Raw genomic sequence first — 27,488 nt, forward strand, 5'->3', positions numbered from 1 at the left:
CTACCACTCCATGCAGGACCACAGAGCTACCACACCATGCAGGACCACAGACCTACCACACCATGCAGGACCCCAGATCTACCACTCCATGCAGGACCACAGACCTACCACACCATGCAGGACCACAGACCTACCACACCATGCAGGACTCCAGATCTACCACACCATGCAGGACCACAGACCTACCACACCATGCAGGACCACAGACCTACCACACCATGCAGGACCACAGACCTACCACACCATGCAGGACCCCAGATCTACCACTCCATGCAGGACCACACACCTACCACACCATGCTGGACCACAGACCTACCACACCATGCAGGACTCCAGATCTACCACACCATGCAGGACCACAGACCTACCACACCATGCAGGACCACAGATCTACCACACCACGCACGACCACAGACCGACCACACCATGCAGGAACCCAGATCTACCACACCAGGCAGGACCCCAGATCTACCACATCAGGCAGGACCACAGACCTACCACACCATGCAGGACCCCAGATCTACCACACCATGCAGGACCCCAGATCTACCACACCAGGCAGGACCATAGACTGTATATAAAAGATGGACGGAGCCTCCGTGGCTTCACCCGTAGGTATATGAAGTGCCCCACAGGGCATGGTATGACTGACCCATGTAGTTCCTGGCAATAAACAGCTTCAGGGACTGATGCTCCTCTCCAGCCACTTTTCCAACTCCTCAGTAAGAAAAGTAGCTATTGGCTGTCCCAAAAGTAGCTAGAAGTCGCTAAATAGTATAATCAGCCTGGTACATATAGTTGTAATAGAGATGCTGCAAAAGATGCTGCCATAAAGAGGAATGTAGTGGGAAAAGCAAAAATTGATAAAAAAAAAAAAAAAAAGACAACCTAAAAGTGTTTAGAACAGCAAGAAATAAATTAAATAAATAAAATTAAATAATAATTCTGTCAATAATTTCTTTATTTTTTTAGTTCAGTTTTTTTAAGTGTATTTTGTTTTTTAATTAGGAGTCTGAACAGCAGTTTTTTTGCACTTCCGCATAGGCTTCACATTTTACAGGCTGAGGTTGCCACTTGGGCAGGACCCCAGGTGCCAGCTGTGCAAGGCCCCTGAAACAATCCACCACCTCACAGCAGGGTGCAAGATACTGCCAGGAAAAGAATATATGGAACACCATAACCAAGTAGCCGACATAGTGTACAGAAACATCTGTGCAGAACATGGACTGGAGACCCCTTGGTCACAATGGGTAACACCTCCCAAGATGAGAGAATGGAGAATCATTAGTCCTCTCATTCGATGGAGACTGAGAGGACTAAGATCCTGTAGGACTTCCAGATACAGACCAGCTATGGTAGTGACCAACCAACTGGACATTGTGATCATGGATAAGCGGCAAAGGAAAGCCGTAGTGATGGATGTAGCCATCCCCAACGATAGAAACATCAGGAAAAAGAAAACGAGAAACTGAAGAAACTTCCTCAGTGTAAGAAAGTAAGAAATTTATCTATAACATCTTTCAAGCACAACTGCAACTCAAAGTGCTTCACACAAAAGAGAAAAAAAGCGCTCAAACATTAAAATAGTGTAAAACATTATGATCTAAAACCATCAACAGAACAGCTAAAAGTTGATAACAAAAGAATGTATTAGTAAATGTAGTAAAAAATGTGATAAATAAAAAGTAAAAGTGTAAAAAAATAAAAGAAACTCACCACAAAGTGCTGTAAAAGACAAGGTGAGCTCTGACCCAGGCTGCGACTAACTATAGACCATTTAAAAAATAAAAAGTTTTAAGTCTGGTCTTAAAAGTAGAGATGGAGTCTGCATCCCAAACCCTGACTGGGAGCTGGTTCCACAGGAGAGCAGCCTGATAACTGAAGGCTCTAGAAACACGGGGAACCAAACGCTGGTTTGCTGTTCTCATGGGACAGTATAGAACTATGATTTTTAAGAGTGTACTCTCTCTGTGTTTTAAATCCCTGATCCATTAAATGATCCTGATCCCATTTTGGGAAACTTGAGGTTTAAAGTTATATGTAAATAAACATGTAAAAGGAAGGAAGTTCAGTTTGCTCCAACTTTACTTCCTGAAAGTCACTCAATAAGCAAACTGATGGATGCCTCATTGTCACTTGAATACAAAATTAAATTCATCAACATATTTGTTTTATATTTATCCTTAAAAAGTGTAAGAACTGAAAGCTCATTGTGACATTCTCTAGTAAGCAGAGACGTCACCACCAGTATCCAGGATGAGCCGGTGGAGATGGAGGAAGAGTACAGGTACCTGGGTACCATTTTTCAGTTTTCTTCGATTTTCCTCTAATGCTGATGAAATCCGCAGGAAATGTCACCAGCAGCAGTACCTGCTCAGGAAGCTGAATTCCTTCCATCACTTCGTCTTGGAAAGTGTGCTCCCTTTTTCATTCATCTGTTGGTTTAACTCCCACCAACCTGCAAAACCAGATGCTTAAATTCCATTACTAAAACCTGCTGTAAAATCACTGTGCCAGTTAAAGCTCACAGGATCCTCCCAGACCCCTCACGCATGTTGCATTCAGGGTTTGTTGGCTTCCACTGGGATGCAGACTGCGGTGTCCAGGATGAGGAGATCCACCTTTGTCCTCACAGCGGTCCAGTTTTTTATTCTGACCCATCCTTGACCTGACATCACACCCTCTCCTTGTCCTTTCCCCCATACGTGCTTCCTTTACTGACTCAACTCCACGTAGCAGTTTTAGCTATTTATTTATTTCCTTTTAAAGTTTGTTTTAATGCTTCTTCTGCACCCTGCTGTAATGCTTCTAATGTTTTATGTAAAGCACTTTGAAATGTCTTCTACATGAAATGTGCTATATAAATAAACTTGCCTTTACTTAAGTTTCATTCGATTTTTATGTTTGTGTTTGTGTGAATGTTTAATGTTCTGTGTCTGATCTGTGTTACTTCCGTCTTTGGGGATAAATAAAGTGTCTTAAATTGAATGGATTTACTGACATCTAGTAGCAAAGGTGGGAAGAGAAATTACTTCAAATGCTGAGCAGAGTTGTGAATGTACGGTGGCTGACAGTGGCCAAATATCTTTAAAACATGAAACATGTTTTCATCTGTGAGTAGACCCAATGGCTTCGGGTGACATAGATACCAATGAAAACACAGTTTTTAATGTTATATAAAAATTTGTCACTGAACTGCAGTGCAGTATGTAACAAAATCCAAATGGTTTGGAGCATTTTGACTGAAAGATAATAACGATATTCATATCAGGTATGTCTCATTTTGGATTTTTATGTAATCGTCTGACTAGGTCCTTCAGGAGGATTACAGATTGCAAACTTTTACAGCTTTGGTGTAAAGGTTCAGCCCCAGAGGGACATCTGAAGCTCAAAAGGTCCCTTATCGCTGAGGCAGATGTGTACTGAGAAAGAATGAAAACAAGAGTCATGAAAAGCAGGAGAAAAGGTTAGAAGCAGAGCAACGACAAGACAAAACATTTCTTTCCAGTCTTTTTCCCATAACGCCACACTTTTTCATCTCTGGACTATCTCTTGGCAACCTGGCCTGGTACTAACCTTTTTAATGGGATCAGCTGTAAACTTGTCACCATGGAGACAAGTTGTGTGTCTGTGTGTGCGTGTGGTTACACCTGCTTTCAGCACTGTTTCAAATGTATTTCTCAACTATTTGACTCCATCCGACCTCTTTTCCTCATTCACCTACCATTGTTCGTCTTCTTGGGATCTACTGCTACTACATTACCCACAGTGCACCAGGCCATCAATCATGATCTGAGCACCTAAAATCAGATAAATCACTTCGGCTGATGGAGCAATCAGTCTGTTGATGACTTTCCTCACTCACACTCTCCACAATCAGTCTGAGATTTATTTCACACAGCGTTTAAAAAAAAGCAAAAACAACCATGAAACTCAAAGCGCTCGCTTCTTTTTCTTTTTTTCCTCCCTCTATTTCCATCAGCACTCAATTAGATTGCCATTACCAGCTAATGGTGAGCCAGTCAGTGCTGAATGCCCTCTCTCTGCAGGTGGCCTGGACTTGATTCACTTACTGAGCTGAAGGAAAAGTTGATAGAGCTCAAAAAGAAGCAGAAAAAGTTTTCTGTGCCTATTTCAGCCACAAATAAACTCAACCAACTCAATCGAATGGAAGATGGAAAGAACCATTTTGCATTATTGTGATAAAAAATATGGAAAACACTCAACCCTACCACTCTCTACAATATACGACACCTTTGTCTGGTGCTCATTTGAGATGAGAGGATTGTCTACCTGCATTAAAAAAAAACTAGATTTTGATTTTTAGTCGTTTTTGTGATTTGATACGACCAGAACTTATTGTGTTAAATCAGCATACGATATTATCTTGTTTTAATCGTGACAAAATGACTGATATCAGCAAACATTCACTCATGTATTCATTTTCTGTAGCGCTTAGTCCAATTCAGGGTCATGGGGAAGCTGGAGAGCGAGAGGCAGGTAAAAACCCTGGACAGGCCGCCAGTCCATCGCAGGGCTATCACCAAACATTCACGTTTTACACTAAGTCCATTTATAATTTTGGGATCAAACTTGTAATTTAAACCTCTGAAAGAGATGTTTGCTCTGCCATGTCAATTTCTTTCCCACTTTAATAGTTCCTCCCCATCCTCCGCCAGCATCTGTAACTGGTCTTGTAAAATGCAGCTTCACTTTGTGATACATTGCATAATATTGCTACAGTGTGTACAGAAAGTATTCAGACCCCTTTAAATGTTTCACTCTTGGTTTTTATTGCAGCCATTTGCTAAAATCGAAAAAGTTCATTTTATTTCTCATTAACGTAAACTCAGCACCCCATCTTGACTGAAACAGAAATGTAGAATTTTTTGCAAATTTATTAAAAAAGAAAAATTGAAATATTATGTGGTCTGAAGTATTCAGACCCTTTGCTCAGTATTAAGTAGAAGCACCCTTTTGAGTTAGTACAGCCATGAGTCTTCCTGGGAATGATGCAACAAGTTTTTCCACACCTGGGTTTGGGGAAATTAGAAATAATACCATGAAGTTCAGTCTTGGTCTCATCAGACCAGAGAATCTTATTTCTCATAGTCTGGGAGTCCTTCATGTGTTTTTTGGCAAACTCCATGCGGGCTTTCATTACCTCTCTCACCAAGGCTCCTCTTCCACGATTGTTCAGTTTGCCTGGACAGCCAGGTCTGGGAAGAGTTCTGGTCGTCCCAAATTTCTTCCATTTAAGGATTATGGAGGCCACTGTGCTCTTTAAAACCTTGAGTGCTGCAGAAATTCTTTTGTAACCTTGGCCAGATCTGTGCCTTGCCACAATTTGGTCTCTGAGCTCCTTCGGCAGTTCCTTCAACCTCATGATTCTCATTTGCTCTGACATGTGAGCTGTAAGGTCTTATATAGACAGGTGTGTGCCTTTCCTAATCAAGTCCAATTAGTCTAATTAAACACAGCTGGACTCCAATGAAGGAGTAGACCCATCTCAAGGAGGATCAGAAGAAATGGACAGCATGTGAGTTACATATGAGCGTCACAAAGGGTCTGAATACTTCAGACCATGTGATATTTCAGTTTTTCTTTTGTAAAAAATTTGCAAAAATTTCTACATTTCTGTTTTTTTTCTGTCAAGGTGCTGAGTGTAGTGTGAGCTTTTTCGATTTTAGCAAATGGCTGCAATAAAACAAAGAGTGAAGAATTTAAAGGGGTCTGAATACTTTCAGTACCCACTGTAATAACCTGCTGGCTCATCCGATGGCATCTGGGGCACGGGCTCAGTTTTCCACAGATGAATTTTTCCCTGATGGATGATATTTTTCCTCGTTCTTCCTCAGTCTCTCTGATGCCTATCAAGCTCATAATTATAAGACTGAGGTCTGTCATGCGCTTGTGTATTTCCATTTTTTCTCTCCTCAGGACCAAAACTCCAGTGTGCATCCGTATTTATCATCATGAAACTTTCTCTAGCTTGGATTCTCTAAGCTATGCTAATTTACTTTTCAAACAGTATCTAAAACAGGGTTAAAATTACTGTAAGGCGATAGTGGAAATTGTTTTTTAAACCCTATTCATCGTTACGTGTTCATACACCTTAAAACCTACAAGTTGTACTTTGCTTGGAAAGTCCAAGTTAGGACATTATTGTTCCAAACCCCCGGATAGTGAAGCATCTGAATTCTCTAAGCAGTCTGTGGGTGTGAGCTTGTGTGTCACAGGGTCACGATTCGGAAGGAAATGCACTAGATTGCTTTGTGGCACGAAGCTGGAAAAGGATTTTGTTCTTCAAAGCAAATGAAGATAAAGCTGAAGCGAAAAGAAACTCAAAAAGAAACAGGAAGTCTCAGAATTAAGAGGGTGTTTACTCCATATTGAAAGTCTGAAAGGCTCCCAGTCATCTAAAACATGTTTTTTGTTATAAGCAAGAGATCAAACTTAAAAGAAATCATACTGATTTAATTTTTAAGCAATGCACCTCAACTGAATTTCTTATCATGTGCTCCATTCATCCTTTCATGTCTGCATCATCTCCCTAATCTCATTACTCCAACTCTCCACCTTCCACCTACTTTGGAAGCGAGTCAGAGAAAAATTAATAACTAAAAACCAAAAGACAGACAAAAGCGAAAGAAGAGAAGAGCGAGGAAAACACGGGCTGATGAAAAGACACCAGGATCCAACACTTACTTCAGAGTTTGTGTCAGAGAATCCCGCAGAGATGAGCATGAGACAGACAGAGAGCGGGAAGAGGAAAATGAGTTCGTGCTGAGGAAGGGAAGCAGAGGAAATGGGAGCGAAGTGAGTTAGGAGTAGGGATTTCCTCACGCACACAAACGTAGGAAAGACAGGAATGAGAGGCAATTCCAGACAGCATATTTGATTTCTCATGGAGAAGACAGAAAAAAGGAAAATAAACCTTAAACTTAAAAGTAGATTATTTCTTTTGCCAGTGAAAACTGTTCTCCGGTATAAAATCCCAGAAGCACCTGATGCTGGAGATTAAACAAATCCGGCTATGTGACAATAAGTTTAGCTACTGTACCTGATATCTTGAGAATATCCTCACTGCTACTCCTGCGTGGCCCTGAAATGATCCAAAAGCTTCAAAATGTGGTAGAAAAAGCTTCACGTTGTCCAATATGAGCCTCCAACAAACCAACGCTCTCGGTCTTCCTTCATTTCCCTCCCTCCCTGTATCTGTCAGGCCAGAGATAGGACAGAGAAACTTGTGTCTGAGCTGAACAGGAAGAGAGCAGACAAACAGAGGCCTCCTCTGGCCACTAATTAGCAGGTCGTATGCAGCTCCCGTCCCACTGCAGAGGCCAGATTAAACGTCTCAGGGTGTGACGGTGCCTGCACATGTGACTGAAGGATTGTATGAAACGGTTTGTGGTTATATCTGTGTGGAAAATGCAGCCTGGCTGCAGTGTGTGATCCTGTGACATCTATTTGCACACATTGTGTGTTTTTTTCTTTCTTCAGTATGCTTCTGTTTTATACACACCATGCACACAGGCCTGATAACCTAAATAGGAACTACACTGTTGCTCTGGTCACATCTTACTGTCTGAACTCCCCGGACTATTTCCGTCTCTGAAACACTGTTAAAGTCACAACCCAGCCCCTCCACTCATACACTGAGTTCATAGGCCATCAGATATGAATAGAGGCTATAATTTGCTGGCATTTCCTCATGGAGCCTATTTGATTAGAGAAAAGAAGGAGGGTGGACATCATAGAGCACAATGGGCCCACTGAGGGGCTCAGTGGGGTGAGGTGCAGTCAAAAGTGACTGCACTGAAGGGAAACTAGCAAAAAAAAAAAAAAAAAAAAAGATTAAGAAAGATAATTGCAATTAAAATGACCACTGTTCAAACTAATGTGTCCTTTTTATTCTGGACAATAAAAATTGTTCATCAAAACTCTCTTCCTCATGCAGCATGGATGGCTGCAGGTTGCCAGACTGTCATTGATTGAACTCTCCTCCTACATACTTGTTGAGGCTATTTTAGAATAACTTTAGCCAGTTCATCCCCAAACCCTGAAGTGCTCCTTAAAGAAAGAGTAAATGGGGAACAAACTTTGGAGTTGAGAAAACTGAGGACAGCAGATTAGATTTAAAAAAAGAGAAAAAGTAGGAGCAAGTTGGTCGATACAGCAAGCAGGGATTGTCTTACGCAACTGGATCTTCCTCATTGGCCGGTTAATCCTGCAGAAATCAGTTAACTGAGCCACCCATGAGACACATGAAAGTCGCTCCTCAGAAAATAATGCCCTTCAAATTCTACATTACGGCTGTTGTATGGACCAAAGCTCAACATGTGGCTTTCCTTGGCAACACGCTTAATCCCACAGATATGGCAACCGGCTGGTGCTCGGGCCAGTTACGTTGTTAAAATGCAGGGTGAAAACCTTCAGAGCACATCTGAAGTCGTTGCTGAAGAAGTAAAAGTCAGCAAAAAAAGGGGTTTATACTGTTTCTATGTTGCACAAACAATACATTAGAAAAATCATTGAATATCAACTGATAACAGTTTAGATTTGTATCATTTCTTTTAGATATTTATCAAAATTATTTGGAATCTGCAGATTAGATTGACCCATATTACCATTTTTGTGCTGGAAGATCATTATCCAATTACAATTAATTCAATTTTAATAATCTTTTCATCCATTTTTTCCAGTTTGTTTTTACTAAAACAGAAAAAATCGATCAAATAACACCCAGTGAAATACCTGTTTAGCTAAATAACTTTGTGAAGGATGCAACGTGGGGCTTTATTTGTGGGGAGTCTGCTCTATCTCAGCCATGATGGTGGAAAATACAGTGTCTTCCTGTTCCCACTGGTTTCACATCAACCACACACACCTCTTATAAATGTACCAACAGCTCCTCTGATTTTCTTTTTCAACTGCTACATTTACTGATTTATAATAAAGATTTTAGACTGAGCTTCCTGAAAATCTTCATTTAAAAGGAATATTGCAGTAAAATGACTTTTGTACTTCATGAAGTCTCAATTTGCTTTCTATCAGAAAATAAGTTGAGTTAAGAGAAAATCCACCTCAGTAGGAAGAAAGAAAACTGATCAACCGATTAAAGAAAAGTGGCAACAGCAGGAAACTTTGCTCCCCAAACTATTGATCACAAGGTGTTTTGTTTTCATGGAAGAAATTCTATTAAGCATTACTGAAATGCCACAAGGAATAAGTCTGTAGGATTAACCGGCAGCTTGGAAACACGTCTAATGATGCCTGGAAGTGCTCTGACTTTCACAATGTCTCCATTTACACTCCCTGTGGGCTCTTAAATCCCTTTTCAAGGTGTTTATTAAACCGTCTGTAGCTCATTTCTGCCCATCAAAACAACATATAGTTTTATCATTAAGATTAATTAATGTCTGTGTCTATTATGTGATTCAGTTGTTCACTAAAATCCATTTAAATAAAAAAAAATGTTGCTTTTGGGGCAAATATTGTAATGCGATTAAAATGCGATTAATAGAGATTAATTAATTACAAAAAATTCAGAGGAACTTTTTGTGATCTTGTTTTTTACCAAACGGCAAACAGTACCACTTGTAGTCCATTATTGTCTTTATTCAAATTTTTTTGATGTTTTGTGTCCGTTAAGTTTCTAGTGTAACCAGCAGCAGTGATCAGTAATTACGTTGAAACGGTGGGCTTATTTCTGAAAAACCGTGTCAAAATGTGTGGTTTATAAATCATTATTACCAAAACTGACCGCTGTTCTCATGGTGCAGTTTTACAATGGGTTCGTGATGATTTATTTTTATACAGCATTTGCAGATGCTCACAAATTGGCTGTTTTGGAGGCGTCCATGTTTTCCGAGTTACCTGGTAACGACATCACATTTTCTCAGCTGCTCGGAATTCCGAGACAACTCGAACGCACCATAAATCTACCGTCATCGAAGGATATATCTGAGTCGTAATACGGCTTAAAATGGTTTTATTAACATCAACATGTTATCTGAGGGTTTCATCAAGACGTTTAAAAAGTTTTTAAACGTCTTTTTTCTGTCCTGAGTGGGTTTTTTTCATCGCAGCATTTCTGACTGTGAATCGAGGAAACACTGTACTGTGATGGTATTTGAGAAATGCATGTAGATGCTGTAATCTGATTACTCCCAGATAACTGATTTTTATTATCAAGTACATGGACTTAGTGTTTTATAAAAGATAGTTATCTGAAAATGTCTTTAATACTAAAGAAAAATAGGTGGTGTTACACAATTATCTGTAAATCAATGAATATCGAAATGAATTGGATTTAATCAAAATCGAAAAAGGCTGTTGTGAATCGAATTAATCCAGGAAATTAGTGGCAGTACGAGCCCTATATGAGACACCACCTTGTTAATACTGACACAAGCTGGATGTAATACTTTTATCTTACCTGGCATGAGATGCTCCTACTAAATGCCTGAAAACAGACTTTTTGTGGGGCTATTTCAGCCGCTGGCTCTAAGACCATGTTTTCCTGTTATACTTATTATGTCAGGTCAATTTGCCATCTCTGGAGTTAATAAATCAAATTTAAGTCTCTGATTATTTTTAACGTTTAAATTAGGATCTGAAGATTTGTATACTAGTTCGAACTTCCTTCCACCACTGGCCTTTCTTAGAGGCTTCTCTCCCATTTCCTGTTTACAACAACACAATATCTGGAATCTGAATTCCAACAGGAAGTCAGACCACACACACACACACACACACACACACACACACACACACACACACACACAGTTGTATGTACTCAAAAGCAGAATATATATGATCTATTTTAGGAGAAAGCTTAATGCAGCAGCCATAGGTGTGTGTGTGAGTGTGTTGAAGGTTAGTTTGACAGTCGATGGCTGCAGAGTCTGCAGGGCATAAAGACATTAATAAGCAGCAACTGTGGGAGCTGCCATGTCCTGCAGAGACGACAGAAAAGGACAAAGAAAAAGGAGAACAAACACAAAGAACTTTATTCAATCAGACTCATTTGTTTCCTGTTATGAACCCATCAAATGAATAATAAACGGCCCAAAAATAAATTTTAATTCAACAAAACAAAGAATCAAAAACACAACCTGAAGCTCCAAAATGTGCCAAAATCACAGTTCAATTATATTCAAACGACAAATACTCACATCTGAAAAGCTCAAACCAGCCAAAGTCTGGTTTGATAAAAATTATCCAAATATTCACTCTTTATTGTCGTTAACTATTTGACTGGGCTGCCTTGCTAGTACCAGGTTGGACCCCTTTTTCCTTCAGAACTGCATTAATTCTTGGCGGCATTTATTAAACAAGGTGGTGGAAACATTCATCAAAGATTTTGGAGTATAATAGCATGATGGCATCATATGGTCCCTGGTTCAGTCTGAGCTCATTCATCAAAACACATATTAGTGCTCTATTCTCAAGTTTCTTTACTGTAATAAACACTGACTAACACACTCCGCTGAACATCTTTTGAATAAATTGTCGTTCTAACCATAGACTGTGGCCATGTCATAAATATACCATAGACCAGAGGTCAATAACAAGCGGACCGCGGTCTGAATCTGGACCCAGAACCAGTCCCATATTGACCCGACACGTGGACAAACTGTTGGTACCCTTCGGTTAATGAAAGAAAAACTCACAAATGGTCACAGAAATAACTTGAATCTGAAAAAAGTAAAAGAAAAATTCTATGAAATTTAACCAATGAAAGTCAGACATTGCTTCATGAGGCCTGTTTCATGAGTTTATTTTTTTAAATAATTCTGTTGAAGCATGGTTGAAAAGCAATGTCTGACTTTTTCATGAAGTAGTGTCAACAGTCCTGTTTCCTACCACAGCCGTGAAACCAGCAAGCCCCTACCCATATATGAACATACAACTTCACTAGACAGAGCAACAGTAACAATGCATGCCAATAAATAGGAAATATGTAAAATATTTATAATCAAGAGAATGAAAGAGTGTGTATTTGTCATGATCCGTGGGTTTTGGTTTTGTAGTTTTGTCATGTTACATTCTTCTTTGTCGTAGTTTGTAGTTCTTTCCTTTGTGTATGTGTTGTTTTCCGCTTCTTGTCTGGTTTGATGTGGCTCATTCACTTCACCTGTTTCCGTTTAGTTCTCCCGTGTATATATACCCCTTGGTTTTATTTATCTCCTGCCAGTCTTCTGTTAGTTTGTTAGCTGTAGTCTTAATGTCACGTTTAGTTCATGGTAGTCTTCATGTGTCATAGTCTCACAGTCTTGCCTTCATAGTATTTTGTTTTTGTAAAGTTAGTTTTAGTTCATTATAACCTTGCTCCTGCACCAGTCTACCTCGTAAGCCTGCATTTTGGTCCACATCTCATCCACGCCACAGTCCTGACAGTATTGGAGGGTTCATCATGCAGCCCCTCAAAAAACCTTCTTATCCGTGAGGCTGATGGACATCAGTTTTACTGTCTTGTAACATGAGGAGGAGACCGTTTTTATGTTTTAGGCTTTACCCCCGGTCTTTAACCCCTTATCAAGTGGGGTCATTTTGGCAAAAACAGCTGTAATATGACTTCTCCAAATTAGAATTACTGCTGTTATTGAACCCTCTGGATTCTAAGTACAGGCTTGGGCTCTTTGTAAAGGTAACACTCTCTAGTTTTACCCACAGCAATCAGAATCACTGTAAGTATTACTGATAAAAAGTTATACACTTTAGAACACACAGAAAAAAATATTTTTTTTGTCCTTGCCTAACCTGTACGGACAGAATGAGACCAATCTTGATTGGAAATATTGATGTTTGACCTATAGAGAGCCCTCGAAGGTAAGGAAAGTCAACATTTAAACTTTCTGCTTTTCTGTAAAAAAGGCTTTAGTGTTAGCGGTGTGGTTGTTGCGTGTCAAAATGGTTTATATCATCGGAAAGACGAGACTTTGAGCTTTCATTTGATGTGTATATTGTGGGCATTCATGCCGGAGGGGCTTGCACACATGGCTGCAATGTTGTTGATTAGTAGTCATGTACCGGGACCGGTACGTCTGCATCGTAAGGGGTAATGGATATTATATATATATATAGGGATTCATTATGATCTCCCTAACTGGACCTCTTTAAATTTCAGCTGAATACCCCTGCCATATACCTTCTCCTCCATAAACACCGTTTATCACACTGCCATTTGCTTTATTGCTGGAGACTCCTTTAACACTCATCACTGCAGCCTGTATTACCTGGTAAATTGGCCTGCTCTTCAGTTTTGTAGAAAAACACATTATCTGTTATTTATAAAACCCTAATTGGCAAAACATTGTATCTATGGCCATTACTCATATAACATAACATTATCCATACACTTCGCTCAAGTAGCTTCTTTAACCTGCTCATCTCCAAAGTCCACGCTACCCAGGTCGATCATCGTCTCAGTTTACGGCTGCAGATGAGACTAGAATAATTTTATACAGTGTTTATATCTGTTTACAATCTGTTTTAATTGGTATAATGTTTTATTTGATGTTTTTTATTAGCTTTTTTCATTTTCATGTTGCTTGTGCTGCATCCTGCCAGGTCGTCATTATAAATGAGAAATTGTTCTCAATGGAATCTAATTTAAAAAAATACCAAATTTTTTCTCTGTGTAATTATTTGTTTAAATAAAGGTTTACAACTTGCTGCAGATTTGTCAGCTGCACATCCATGATGAGAATTACCTGTTCCACCACAACTCAAAGGGTTTCTCTTGGATTAATATCTGGTGACATGAAGCAAAGCCCTGTCTGTAAGAGTGGATGTTCATTTTATCAAACAAAACATTTTCTGAAATAAGAAACAGATTTCTAGTTTATTCACATAGCTGCCCGGTTCTCTTGGAGGGAAATAATGACCATCAGAGACTTCTATCGGAGCTGTCATAATAATGGTGTTACACTTTAAGGAGGAAAATTTGCTAAGAGGTAGCAGTCTGATGCATTTCCAGTTACTGGAGATAAAAAATTAAAAATAATAAAAACCTGTTCCACCTCCTCCAGTGACACAGGGAGGAGGTTTCTGGAACTGTGTAGTTAATGAAGAGTGCAGTCAAGGTAGGAGCATTTTCAGGTTCGATGAAAGTGTCAGAGAGGGCCAGAGGCTGGAGAGATAAACGAGAAGCACAGGCAGCATTAAAACAGCTTTGTTCACTGCAGACTGGCAGTTCCACAACCCAACAGAGGAGGTGAAATCTGGGGGTGGATTTTGCAGCAGAGTCAGGAGACAAGCTATATTTCTTTCCCTTCTGGTATGTACCATAAATGATTAATCGGATTGATGCAGACAGCTTAAAAAGGATAATTATGGCAAACAAAAGGTTTCACGCAGGTATACTTGGTGGTCTTTACCCAAATAGGCCTTCACACAAAGAGAACTGAAAAAAGATAACTATTCTAAACGAGACTAACACCTAGTTTGAAAAGGTTGTGATCCAAATCAAAAGCTTCACCTTGTTTCAAACATAACCTGTCCTTTATTTACAAGCTTCTAAAGCTCTCCGCATGATCTCTGTCCTCTCAGAAACACCTGCCTTTGATGATCCTTAACATCTTCAAGGGCTCTCATCGGTCTCTGATCTTAAGTTGTACCACAAAAACAGTCCATACCACCCACCCAGTCCCTGAGAGCAGCCTGGGCTGTAAACGATAAACGTGAGCTACGACTAAGTAGCAGAAAGGGAAATGTTAATAGGAAGTCTGAGTGTGTGAGGGAAAAGAGAGAAATGGAAGAAGAAAACAGGAAGGAAGCTTTAAGAAAATAAATAAAATGCTGATGTATGCAGCATGTTGATGGCATCTCAGATTTGTCAATGATGGACATCCTACGCATAACATTTCATGAATTTCTGTGTTGCCTGGCAACCCTACCAACTTCTCTGTCTAAATCTTTTACATGAATTTGTGAATTATTGTTCTCCTTTTTCTGTGGCTCAATTTTGCTTTCAAAGTTTTATTTATTTATTTATTTTTTTCTGTTAAAAAAATGAGCTTGGCGATGGTGGGAGGAAACCCATGGACGCTTCTTTAAGCAGCTACACGTTCCCTTTAGGTGCACACGAAACCCACAAGAAACACATCTGTAAAAATGTGACAGTCTGCAGTAGCAAGCTAGGTCACTGAAGCCGTCATTTTTAGTATAAGATTCAAATATCACACTGGAAGTTGATAATATTTTGTGTTGAGCTGCCATGGTGATGACATCATGAAGCATGCATTAATTATGACTACTAAAGACACAAATATAATGTTGGAAAAAATAATGAAATTCAGATTAAACAATTATCCATCTCTGCTTCTATTGGTAATTATTTTAAAATAGTCATTTAATTGTAAGAAATCAGACTCTCAACTCGATATGTGGTTGTCAAGTAGTATTTGTTAGTAAAATGACACCACAAGATGGTGTCATTTTAGGAAAAATAAGAGAAGAAAGCTACACATTGGTGGAAAAATGAGCTGAGAGATTTGATGCTAATGAAGTACATACAGAAGAAACACACAGAGAGGAAAACTGGAAAAAAAACTGATACCCTTAAAGAAAAATTGAGGTCCAGTACAACCTGCCAGGTAAAGCTAGCTTATCATTATGTAGAACAAACATGCTACATTATACGGTTTCAGCCATGGCCTTTCTGTGTGGAGTTTGTATGTTCTCTTTGTGTATATGTGGGTTTTCTCCCCGACTTCCTCCCAACATACATAGACATGCATGTTAGGTTGGTCACTAAATTCTCCCTATAAGTGAGTGTGAGTGGTTGTTTGTCTCTCTGTGTTGGCACTGCAATATACTGACCTGTCCAGGGCATACCTGCCCCTCACCTACTAACTGCTGGGTAGGCTCCAGCTTCCCTGCAACCCTGAATTAAACTTAGCAGAATAGAAAAATGGACGGACGGACGGATGGACGGATGGATGGCAGTGATGAGAAAATAACTAATATCGTAAAGATTTTGATGATTATGGCTCTGAGAACGTTAAGTTATATTAAAAGAAAGGTCTGACATTACCTCACTTTCACAAGATTATAAATCAGCCTTTTCAGTGTTTTAAGCACATCTGAAATGATAGTTGAGGAGTCAATTTTTATAAGAGGAGGAGACCAGGAGCGCAGAGGAGCTGTTCTGGCAAACATCACATCAATATATGACCAAAATAAAGGAGCTGATGCTGTGGTTAGTTTGGGAGAGGGTGAAGTGAGTGCCACAGCCAGGTATGCTTGACCCACATCACAAATTGGGGGTTGTCAATTCTTAACTAACAAGATACATCTTGTTCTGAGTTGACTGGATCTGATTGGCTCCACTGGCAGATATGTGGCTCAGAGCCATTTTTTTCATAAATTGCCTCAAAAATATTTCAAACCAATAATTTAGCAGCAGGCAAGAGTGTTGTCCTCCAGGCACAGCTAATCCTCTGGTTGTCTGTTTAATTTCAAATGGTAACATCTATCGATCAATAAAATTCCAAAGCATGGCTTCATAGGCTGCGATAGACCGGGGACCCATCCAGGGTGTACCTGCCTCTCGCCTGCTAAATGCTGGCTTACGCTCCAGCTTTCCTGCAACCCTGAATTAAACAAAGCGGTGTAGAAAATGGATGGAACAGGCTTCATAGGTGTGTCTCTTCTTGCAGGGCCTTTGTCCCTTGTCGCTACAATGAGGGTTTCTCAATCCTTGTCCTTGGGACCCTCTGCCCTGGATGTTCTCAATGTTTCCGTACATCAACACAACCGACTGAAACAAATTGCTCATTAACAGCCTTAAAAAGAACTTCACAAGTTCAATTAATCTGGTGTTCTGGGGTTGGGAAACATCTGAGGGAACATTCACACCACCTTTTTTGATTTGAATCATAATCTGTTCGCGGAGAAAGTCCGAGTCTTTTGGGGAATTGTGAATGCGCAAACAAACTGAGTCGGATCAAAGAAGTGAACTCGGTCCACCTACAAAGGCGAAACTTCATCCACTTCAAGTGAACCAAATATAGGAAATGGACTTCAAAGGATAAACAACCAAAATATACACCCCTGTGGGATGACAGGCAGCTCTGGCTGGGAAAAATAGCTTGCGGTCAGATGTGGAAGAATGAGGTAAATGTTCTGATAGAAATACAATGAAGACCTCTTGGATCTGGTGCAGCTCCACCTTTTGGTCATAGATGGTGGAGAAGAGAGGTTGTCCTGCATTAAACAATAGATGAGTGAGTTTTAATTTTTTGATTTGTCTTTTCTCCTTCTGCAACTCTTAATGCAGCGCCGCTTCTGCCACAGAGAGGAATACATTATTATGTATTCCTCTAGTGCAGTGTGAAAGCTGATCCCCACATGAAGTTTGATGTTGGACATGAAGTAAATCGAGCATCTCATCTAAAAGATGGTAGCTTCAGACATGCTTCCCGACAGATTTGTTGAATATGAAAGTTTTTATAGTTTGATGGAATTTGAGGAGTCTGAGTTTCCAGTTCCATCAAGAGAAACTATCAATACAAGACTGAAGAAACTGTATGACGACACTGTAGGTGAACAAGCTTTCTGTCACCACAGACTCGCGGACAGTAACGCTTAAAACCTAAACTATGACAAAGAGACATGCTACTAAAATCCTTGCGAAAGTGTTTTCCACTGCAACTGAACACTTCTGCAGAAGACCGTGGTGTTAGGCAACACTGAGCACTTACTTGGGGTGGTTAGGTATTTGAAGAATGGTCAAATAATTTTCATTTAGAATATTACTTTTGTTTAAAATATTCGTTCTTAGTCGATAACCTCAGCAGCAGAGAGCTTGGGTTTTCATCTATCCACCCACCTCTGGAAGATGTTTGGTTGCAGAACAATAGAATAGATAGAATGAGATTCTTATGTCGGCATAGACGGTACTTAAATACAACTAGATGGTGGCCTGTGTTTCAGTTTGGCACCCTGGTGGGGAGCGTCAGGGTGGGTTAACTACGTTTACCAGATGGGTGTTTTTGACTTCAGAACTTCAACTATGTGGCTTTTGCAGCAGAATTCATTGTTTGTTGCAGCTGTTTATTCTCTTTAAGATGCAAGTTAAGAGAAAAAAAAACATGACTAGACAACTGGAGCTAAGTTCTCTGGGATGCTCATTTTCATTTGTCTGCGTCTCATACCGACTCAGTATCACCTGAATAATGATTCTGTTAACTGAGCGTTTGTCTGAGTGACTTGAGGGAGAAAATATAATTTTATTACTCTCTCTGTTTCTAATGAGAAACTGAATTTCAAGTCTTGTGTTTCTCACTTGGTTTTCTGCACTTCTAAAGAAAAAAAATTGTTTTTAAAAGAAAATCCTCTGTGATTTAATAAAAGGTTACACCCTTGAACTCAGCTTTACAGCTTGATTGAAACTGTGAGAGTTGTTTAGTCCTGGCAGGGGAACGGAAACAGAAACGTGTCCAGCGTGCAGGTGCAAATCTGTAGAAAATGAAACACTTCTGGACACTTCTGGACATTCGGAAAGATTCGTGCAGGCCACAATCAACAGACATTCCCTGATGGCATCTATGACAGAATTCAGCTCAAGGTGACAAATATTTCTGACTTCTTTAAAAAATGTTTCAAGGTTTTTATAAGTGACTCATGCTGAGTGATGGCCGGCCTGAGTAGAAAACCTAATGTGAAGACAATGGATAGAGGCCAACACGCTGTGGCAGATGCATCAAATGAAAGATAAACAAGACAGAAAGATGTAAACAGGATACAGCAGACCTGGGTTAACAGATGTCACATGGATTATAAAGAAAAAAGTGACTGCAGCTCAGTGTTTTGTCAGGTTCTGGTCTTCAAAAAGAATGAAAAGGCATTTTTCTGTATCTTTGTTACAGCCGTCACCCGTTGGTCTGATTGTTCCCTCTCATCTTGTATGTGTATGTTTCATCACCTGGCTGGGATTGGCTCCACATTGCCACACCTTCCTCACCTGCTGCCCCGTTTGCTGCCCTCTGGACCAATTGCTGTTGCTGCTGCCTCATTCCAGGGATAAATGTGCGGCATCCCCTTGTTCAGCGGCAGCTGTGTTGCTCTGTCAAACAGCTCGTCTGCTTTGTAGAGACTCTGCTTGTGATTTGAACCGGACTGCATTTGTGTCTGACCTCTTTGGTCTTGTTGAGGTCTAGTGTTGAGCCTTTGTGGCCGTTTTTGCCTGTAAAACTTGTGAATTATTGTTGTTGTGAACAGTGTAATTGTTGTTTGAGGCTTAGAACTACAACCATTTTACAGTAGCCTTTTGTTTGTTAGATTATTAGTGCTCTGTGCAAATAAGCATGGTGTAAACTTTTTTATTATTCATGTGAACACAAAAAAATTTAAACCAATTTGCAGATTTTTGTTCTTTTCTTCTAAACATCAGCACACTAGTACAAGCGGCTACACACTGATCCAGGTGTGACCCTCTCCAGGCAGCCTGCCAGTCAGTCAGGAAGGCTGCCAGCGTACAAGACAGAGGGTCTGTTGTGCTGTTAATGTCAGGTGTCCTGCTGTTTGTGCCAGCATGCATCTCGCTGCTAAACACTCATCTACACACACTTAACCACACTTATGTCCATGGCAGGCAAGGCTGAATGAGAAGGAAGGAGGAAAAAACTGTAGCAAAAACACCAGGAAGCATGGAGGGATTCGGATTAATCTGACTTTGCTAGAAGTTTGGAAATTAAAACCCTAAAAGTTGATCTCATTATCTGCTATGTATTCATTTGCTGATGAAATATTTACTTTCCCCCAGAGGGATGATTAACCTTTCATGGATTCTTATTATTTTACATATTTGAATGTTATTCAAGTTCATGAGCTCCGTCCTGCTCATACTGGGGAAAGTGTCACATAAACTGGAGAGGACTAAGCCAGCCTCACCAGTGACAGCTTAGTCACCGTGTTCCCATGGTTACCAGTTAAAGTATTCACTCAGAACTAAGGTAACATCACTAGCTTGTAATTTCACTGTAGTCAAGTCTTGTCTGTCTGTGTGTGAATAGAGCTTTAATCTGAATTATATGGAAAATTTATGCTTAACGAGACAAATTCATTTAATTTAAGTGTGTCATCCAGCCAGATCCACTGAAATTAACTCCCTGTTTGTGTGCAGCGTGTGTGTTTACCTGTGACGGACTGGAAAAGCCCAGGTTACGGCAGCCGTTGCAAGGCGTGAAGGCCTCCCAGAATCCGGATGGGCCACAAGACTTTTCTGCCTCCTCATCCTCCACGGCAGGAGCAAGAGGTGGGGTTGACCTCTGTCAGCACAAATACCAGAACACCATCACCACACAGCCACCTCACCAGGTTACAAATACAGTGGAGTAAACAAAGTACCAGTGAATTAAATGTTTGCACTATAAGAAATGATTTAATTAAACTTTGAGAATAGATAGTGCCAAAAAAAAAACATTTTGGAGAACCTGTCTGAACTAAAGAACTTTGTTCTGCTTCACCTCATCAGAGTTGGCCTTTGCAGAGATAATGTTTAAATATTGTTCTATGATATGTTTTGTATGATATGCATATTTATATTCATCCTGATGGGGTTTGTTTGTTTTAGTAAAGGTTCAAAGAAGGTTCAGTTGTGCTAAGTGCCATATTTTATTCTTCACCAGTAACATACTGATAATTACACCAATCTCCCTTTATTATGACACCAAAAGTATTGAAATAGACTTTGTGGTTGCAGAGATATACTCGTTTCATTATGGGTGTGCACTTGTTGACCAGAGGCCTAAAAATAGGTACAGGGCTTAAAGAGTTAATGATGTCCAGTTATACCTACAAACCTGAAACTTCTCTTCACTTTACTATCCAGGTACACCAGGCATGCTCAGTTACCTGTGGTAGCTGAGTGGGTCATGTCACAAAAGATTCCAATCTTAATTTTCATCTTAACATCAAAAAAGTCACCCAGTCCTGTTTCCTTCACCTCCGCACCATCAGTAAAATCAAACCTGTCCTCTCCCGGCCTGATTTAGAAAAAGTTATCAATGCTCTCATTTTCTCCAGACTCGACTACTGCAGCTCCCTCCTCTCCGGTCTTGACAATAAATCCTCTCTCACCTCCAACTTGTTGAAAACGCAGCAGCTCGGCTTCTCACTGGTTTTAGCAGAAGACAACATAGGACCCTGTTTTAGCCTCGCTGCACTGGCTCCCTGTACGTTTTAGAATTGATTTTAAAGTTTTACTGATTACTTTTAAAGCTCGTTTAGGTCTGGCACCCGGCTACATTACAGAGTTACTGACACCCTACGAGCCTCCCCGCAGCCTTAGATCCTCAGGCAGGTCCCTTTTAGCTGCGCCAGGATCGAAACTCAAGACCAGAGGTGACCGAGCTTTTTCTGTCCGAGCCCCTCGACTCTGGAACGACCTGCCTGAGGAGATAATGCTGGCACCATCAGTTCATCTTTTAAGTCACTTCTTAAAACACACTTTTATTAACTGGCTTTTTTATAACATTTTTATTTACTTTATTTATTTTCAAAATGTACTCGTGCATGTATCTTTTACCTTACCTTACTTTGCTCTGTGCTGTTCAGCACTTTGTAAACCTGGTTTTTTAAAAGTGCTAAACCAATAAATATTTATTATTATACAATCCAGCATGTCTGCGTCATTGTCTCCATGAGTCTCACCAAGTTTAACTCGTAACAGATTTCTTCCCCATAAAATGAGTTTCTCAGTTTCCGCCAACCAATCATGACAAAGACTCGTGGACAAGGCCTGACAAAGCAAGAAAGATGTGGAGGAATCAGTTCCCTCTGATTGGTCCTTATGAATGAAACAACAGACGAGCTGGATGTAAACTCAAAAGTGCAAAACCTTTCAGAGATTTATCACCCAGCTCTCCAATTTTCCTCAAACAAACATTCAATCGTTTGGTTCATAATTTTTGCTACCCAGCATGTAGCTCAATGCATTTCCAACCACAACAAGCAGCTTTTTGTGAAACTAAGCTACTGATGAGAATCTGGTGACAAAAAAATCAATGTTTCTGTCAGATAAGTGCATTCTTGCTAAAATACACATTTCTCCATGATTGACACCCAGGAGACGTGGAGTTTAAGGTTATTTTATTTTGTGTTGAGTTTAAAGTACTTGATGCTGCACCGTTCGGTACTGATGCAAGTAATTCTGCAAAACCTTTTTAACACAGGGAAACTTAACTATTGAATATTTTCAGTCCTGCAACATTTTCCTATAAAAATATAACGTTGCTGTAAGACAGATGAATTATGATCCTTGTTCTCGATCCAAATTAGTTTCCAGAACTTCAGGTTTTATTTCCTTGAGATAAATGTGCTAAATTATTCAAAATCCCCTCAACAGGCACTAAAGCTAATTATGGGGAAAATTCATGAAACCAGCACATGACCAAAAACAAGCTGAATATACTTCACATCACTGCTTTCAGAACTACGATGCAGTAGCAAAAGAATAGAGCGAGCTCACACATATGCAGTCTCACAGGTGAATGGATGAGGACTGAAGTGCATGCAGGCACAAACAGTGCACCTGATATGTCTGAATCATGTGATACAGAGCAGAGAAGTGCACATAGAAGCAAACACAAGAAGAAAACTGAGAAACCAGAGGACGTTTCTGAGGAAGGGAATGACAGATGGGAACAGCAAAGGACAGCAGAGAGAAGAGGCTGAAAATAAGGCTGAAGGCAAAAGGTCACCAATCGCTCCAGACTGCAGAGGACACTTAGCAACACTCTGGTATTGATAGATGAAAACTGGACTGCAGTCCATGCGGTAACCATGGATGGTGGATATATCAGAATCAGCTTTATTCACCAAGAATGAACACATACAAGGAATTTTCTCCTGGCAGATGTTATCACTTTAGTGAAAGTATTAGGATGAGTAAAAAGTAATAAAATAAGTAAAGGAATAAAATAAGTAGGAAGTAATAGATAAAACAGACTCATAGTCTACTATATATAGCAATATATACAAATACAAATTACAACTACAAATATCAAATCAGTATACACTATATACAGTAGAGGAGTGGTATAAAAAGAGCCGTAATGGCAGTATAACTGCTGCTGCAGCACAGGAAGTACGTTCGCTGCAGGGCCTTCTTGGGGATGGACCTGATGTTTTGCTCCCACTTCACATCTTGTGAGATGTTCATGTCCAGGAATCTGAAGCTCTCTACAATGGACACGGTGCTACTGAGGACTGTGAGTGGGGGCAGAGCAGGGGGGCGTCTCCTAAAGTCCACAAGCATCTCTACCGTCTTGAGCGTGTTCAGCTCCTGATTGTTCTGACTGCACCAGACCTCGAGCTGATCCACTTGCTGTCGATATGCAGACTCATCACCGCTCTGGATAAGACCTATGATGGTGGTGTCGTTTGCAAACTTCAGGAGCTTCACACAGGGGTCCGTGGAGGTGCAGTCATTGGTGTAGACCCCCACAAAGATGAAGGAGGAAAACTCCCATGGTGAATAAAAAGGCTTACAGTTCAGAACAAGGAACTCTAGGTTCAGGTCACAATGTTTTTGTACCACCGTGACATCAATACACCATCTTTTGTGCATGTAAAAGGACATTCCAGCACACTTTAATTTCCCCAAAACTCCATGATGTGGTCTGCACGGAGGAGCTGAAAGCCCGGCTGTCCGGGATGGAGTCACAGAGCCAGCTTTCTGTTAAACAAAGACCTGCCGAATGTGCAAAGTCTCTGTTGGTCCTGTTCAGAAGAAGCAGCTTGTCTATCTTGTTGGGGAGAGAGCGGATGCTGGCTAGGTGAATCACCGCGAGTGCGGTGAGGAAGCCCCTTTGTTTGAGCTTCATGAGCGCGCCAGCTTGCCTATCTCATCTCCTCCACAGTCCACATAGTGCAGCTGCTCCGCCAGCCAAAGGTTCTAAAAAACCTTCCAGGTCTGAGTAGAAGGGTGGAAAAGTGTCCAGAGGGAGCTGCCTGATGTTTAGAAGCTTATCCCTGCTGGAAGTGATGAGTTTCAAGTGTGCAGGCACACAAAAAAAACAACAAAAAACCACACACAGTACCAAAGCTGCCTTCTGCAGCTCCGTCTTAAACCTGACATCCTTTCATTGTGGTAAAAATCAGATATAAATCTGTGTTCCATAGAAATTAGTTATAATAATTATTCATAGAAAACTAATTGATATTACACGAGCTGTCAATAGTAAACAAGGCTATACCTCAAATTGAACATACTTACTTACTTACATACTCTTCTTACCACAAGGGAATTAAACAGCTGATTATAGTATAGTACTTAGATATACAAAAAAGGAAGAAAATGCACACACTCATTTATTTAAGGATTAGAGTCCCTCAAAATACTTATTCAGATGAAAATTTAAATGTGACATCCACACAGATTTTGCTGATGTTGGTCCTTGTGGTCAGAATAAAGCTGTGGATCACACACTGGCTGTTCCAGTGTGAGAAATAACTTTTTCTTCTGTTAATGGACAATTATTGGACTGGTTCGGGTGCAAGTTAGCTAGTGGGTTGTTTAACTGACTCAGTTACAGAGAAACTACATGCCAGTGAAAAGGAAATAAAAACTGTATTTCAATAGCTGCTGAGCTCATTAAAATTATTAACCCTTTTTCAAGGGAGTCCTGGCCAAAATAGGCAGCATCAAATAGTTACAAAATTAACATTTTTAAATCAATGTATTATAATAATTTTATTCTGTTTTATTCAACACATTTCAGTTTGGTTAGTATAGTGTCATATATAGCGCAAAATCATATTTAAGTCATTTCAAGACACTTTTAAAGATATAGCCCCATTAAATCCAATTAACTGTAGTACAGTTATAATCCAATTACAGTGAATCCATTACATAGTGTGATCCACAAAAGTTCAGTTTTTAATAAAATACATAATATAAAGCAATTCATAAGAAAATACTGCCTAGCTTAAGAAACCAGTGGATTAAATTAAATCCTGGGGTGGCGTGGCTCAGTGGGTAGGCTAGCCTGAGGTTGACAGTTCGATCCTCGGCCTGTCCGCCTCATGTCGAGGTGTCCCTGAGCAAGACACCGAACCCCAAATTGCTCCTGATGGGTCGTGGTTAGCGCCTTGTATTCCAGCTTCCGATATAGTGCTGAGGATAAAAGAGCTATATACATACAGACTGTTTATCTTATCTTTGATTCAACGCTCCATCCTGAGCATGCACAAGGTGGTGGGCATGTGTGGAGAGGAAAAACCCCCTTTAACAGGAGAAAGGGAGGTCTTCTGCCCATTGCTAACCTAATAACCACCTGAAACCCGGGACAAACATGCAACAGCAACTTTCAAGTAAATGTATTTGGGGAGGACTTCTTCATGTTCCTTCTATGGTTGGAGAAATCAGAGAGGACAGCTACAGTTTGGTTAGCTCCAGAATGAGACATTGCTCCACGTGTGACAAGAAAGCAGTAGAGTGATTTAATCTCTCATCTTTTCTACCTCCTGTTTTTACTGCTGGTGGAGGGACCCTCTTCAATTACCTAAATTTGCCCTATCAGTCGTGAAGCTTAGACTTCAGTAAAAACTCAACAGATCCAGGGCTTAAAAAATCTTTTAGTTCTGAGAGTTGTTGTTTAAAACGCACCTAAAGAAGGCTGAATTGACAGAAGCCTGACTGAGGTGCTCTCAGAATGCGAAGCCACTGTGTAAATGTTTTCTGTAACTATATCCTTAGATTCAGAGAGCTTTCATTTCTGACTTTCTTCAAGATTGCTTTGCATGAGTCAGATTCTCATTCCTGCTCACGTGAATTTCCATCACAGCCATAGTCATAAGTCAGACATGACTTCAGCTGTACTTTGATTTTAGTTTTATAACATGCTAAGAAGCTAAGCTGAGATGGTAAATATCAACAGTGTGTTAACATGTCAATGTTAATATACAAATCAATGCAAAGCTGAGCTTTATTACAGACTCACAGAGATGTTAGCAAAGCTACATATGATGTCGTAATGAAAGCCATAGCCATACTTCACAGCATTTTTCATCATTACAGCAAGATGATTAACACAACAGGAGCAATATGGGATTCAGGATCCCCCTCAAGGACCCATGGAGCAGGGAAGCTGGTGGTCAAACCAAACGACCTTTTTGATTGCTGAATGTGTGCTCAGTTTCTTTACCAACAACATGCCATTCTTTATCAACCATTCAGAGACAAGTTTGAGATGGTTTACCACATAAAATGTTATCATTTGCTTAAATGAAAACATCACTTATTACCACGTCCAGAGATAAGGTCAGAGGGTGAGCAGTGCACTCACAAAATATCTATCTTCTATTATTTCAATCTGCCACAGGATTTCTGTTCATCAGTGGGGGTAAAGACCCAGCCCTCCATTCATCCATTTATTCTGACATTTATCTAAGGCCAGGTTGAGCGGGCAGCAGCTTAAGAAAAGAAGCAAAGACTTAACTGACCCTGGCCACTTCCAGCTTTTCCAGGCAAATCCTGATGCATTCCCAGGCCAGCCGAGAGCCATAGTAATCCCAATGTTTTCAAGATCCTCAAGTTCAAGGTCTTTATTGTCATTGTACGGGTACAACAAAATTATTATCTCCTCCTGGTGAGACATGTCCAGAACACCTCTCCAGTTACCTCTTCTGGCTTGTCTGGATGTGGAGGGATAGCGAGTCTACTCTATATCCCAGGTGATCAATCTTCTCATCTATCTCTAAGGCTGAGTCATGACACCCTGCAAAGGAAACTCATTCAGGACGCTTGTATCTCATTTCTTTAGTCACTACGTACAGTTTGTGACTATAGATAAAGTTATGAACATCAATCAACCAGTAAATCAAGAGCTGAGCTCAAATTTTTCACCACGACAGACAGCAAAAAATGTGTGGCCCAAATATGAATTTTGGTTTGGCCCAATTTTGGCCTTGAATTACGATGTTGGCTAAATATGAATATGGCTGCCACAACTCAGCCACATGGCCATCACGTGGCCCACAGGGAAATTTTCATAAGAAGGCTTCCCATATTAGGGCCACATCTAGCCCACAAAATACCTGCCATAATTCATGTCCAGGCCACCAACTGACATCTGAACCAAATGCCATTATCCATGCCAGGCTGGGAACTGATGTCTGGTCTACTTCTGGCCCACACAACACTTGCCAGTGCAGCAAATGAGCCATAACTGCCAAAAGTAGCCCAGATTCGGCCCAAACATGTCTGCCATCATTTAAATCTATTCTCAAAATCTTCAAAAGGTCATCAGGTTTTATAAACACACATCGCTCTGAATAGTGCTTCTATTCTCACGCAGTGCACAAAACAGAATCTAAGCCCCTGGGAAAAAGCATATTTTTGGCTGAGATGGAGTGTGTGAGCCACTTTGCGTTTTATTTATGACTAATAGACACACTGAATCACATATTAATGTTGCAGACCACATGTTCTGACAGTAGCCACGGGTCACATAAACAGATCCACACTGAGA

General features: G+C 40.3%; 1 protein-coding gene across 6 annotated transcripts in view; it reads right to left on the reverse strand.

The window, feature by feature from the left end:
* The window catches only part of anks1b (ankyrin repeat and sterile alpha motif domain containing 1B), a 268,578-nt gene that overhangs the window by 123,957 nt on the left and 117,133 nt on the right, over positions 1–27,488 (reverse strand). For all 6 annotated transcript variants that reach the window (XM_041977072.1, XM_041977075.1, XM_041977074.1 and 3 more), the window contains one exon: positions 20,151–20,282. In XM_041977072.1, coding sequence (XP_041833006.1) covers positions 20,151–20,282 — 132 coding nt within the window. The remainder of the gene's footprint in view (positions 1–20,150; positions 20,283–27,488) is intronic.

The sequence above is a fragment of the Melanotaenia boesemani genome, chromosome 23 (genome assembly GCF_017639745.1).
Source record: "Melanotaenia boesemani isolate fMelBoe1 chromosome 23, fMelBoe1.pri, whole genome shotgun sequence".
Taxonomy (NCBI): Eukaryota; Metazoa; Chordata; class Actinopteri; order Atheriniformes; family Melanotaeniidae; genus Melanotaenia; species Melanotaenia boesemani.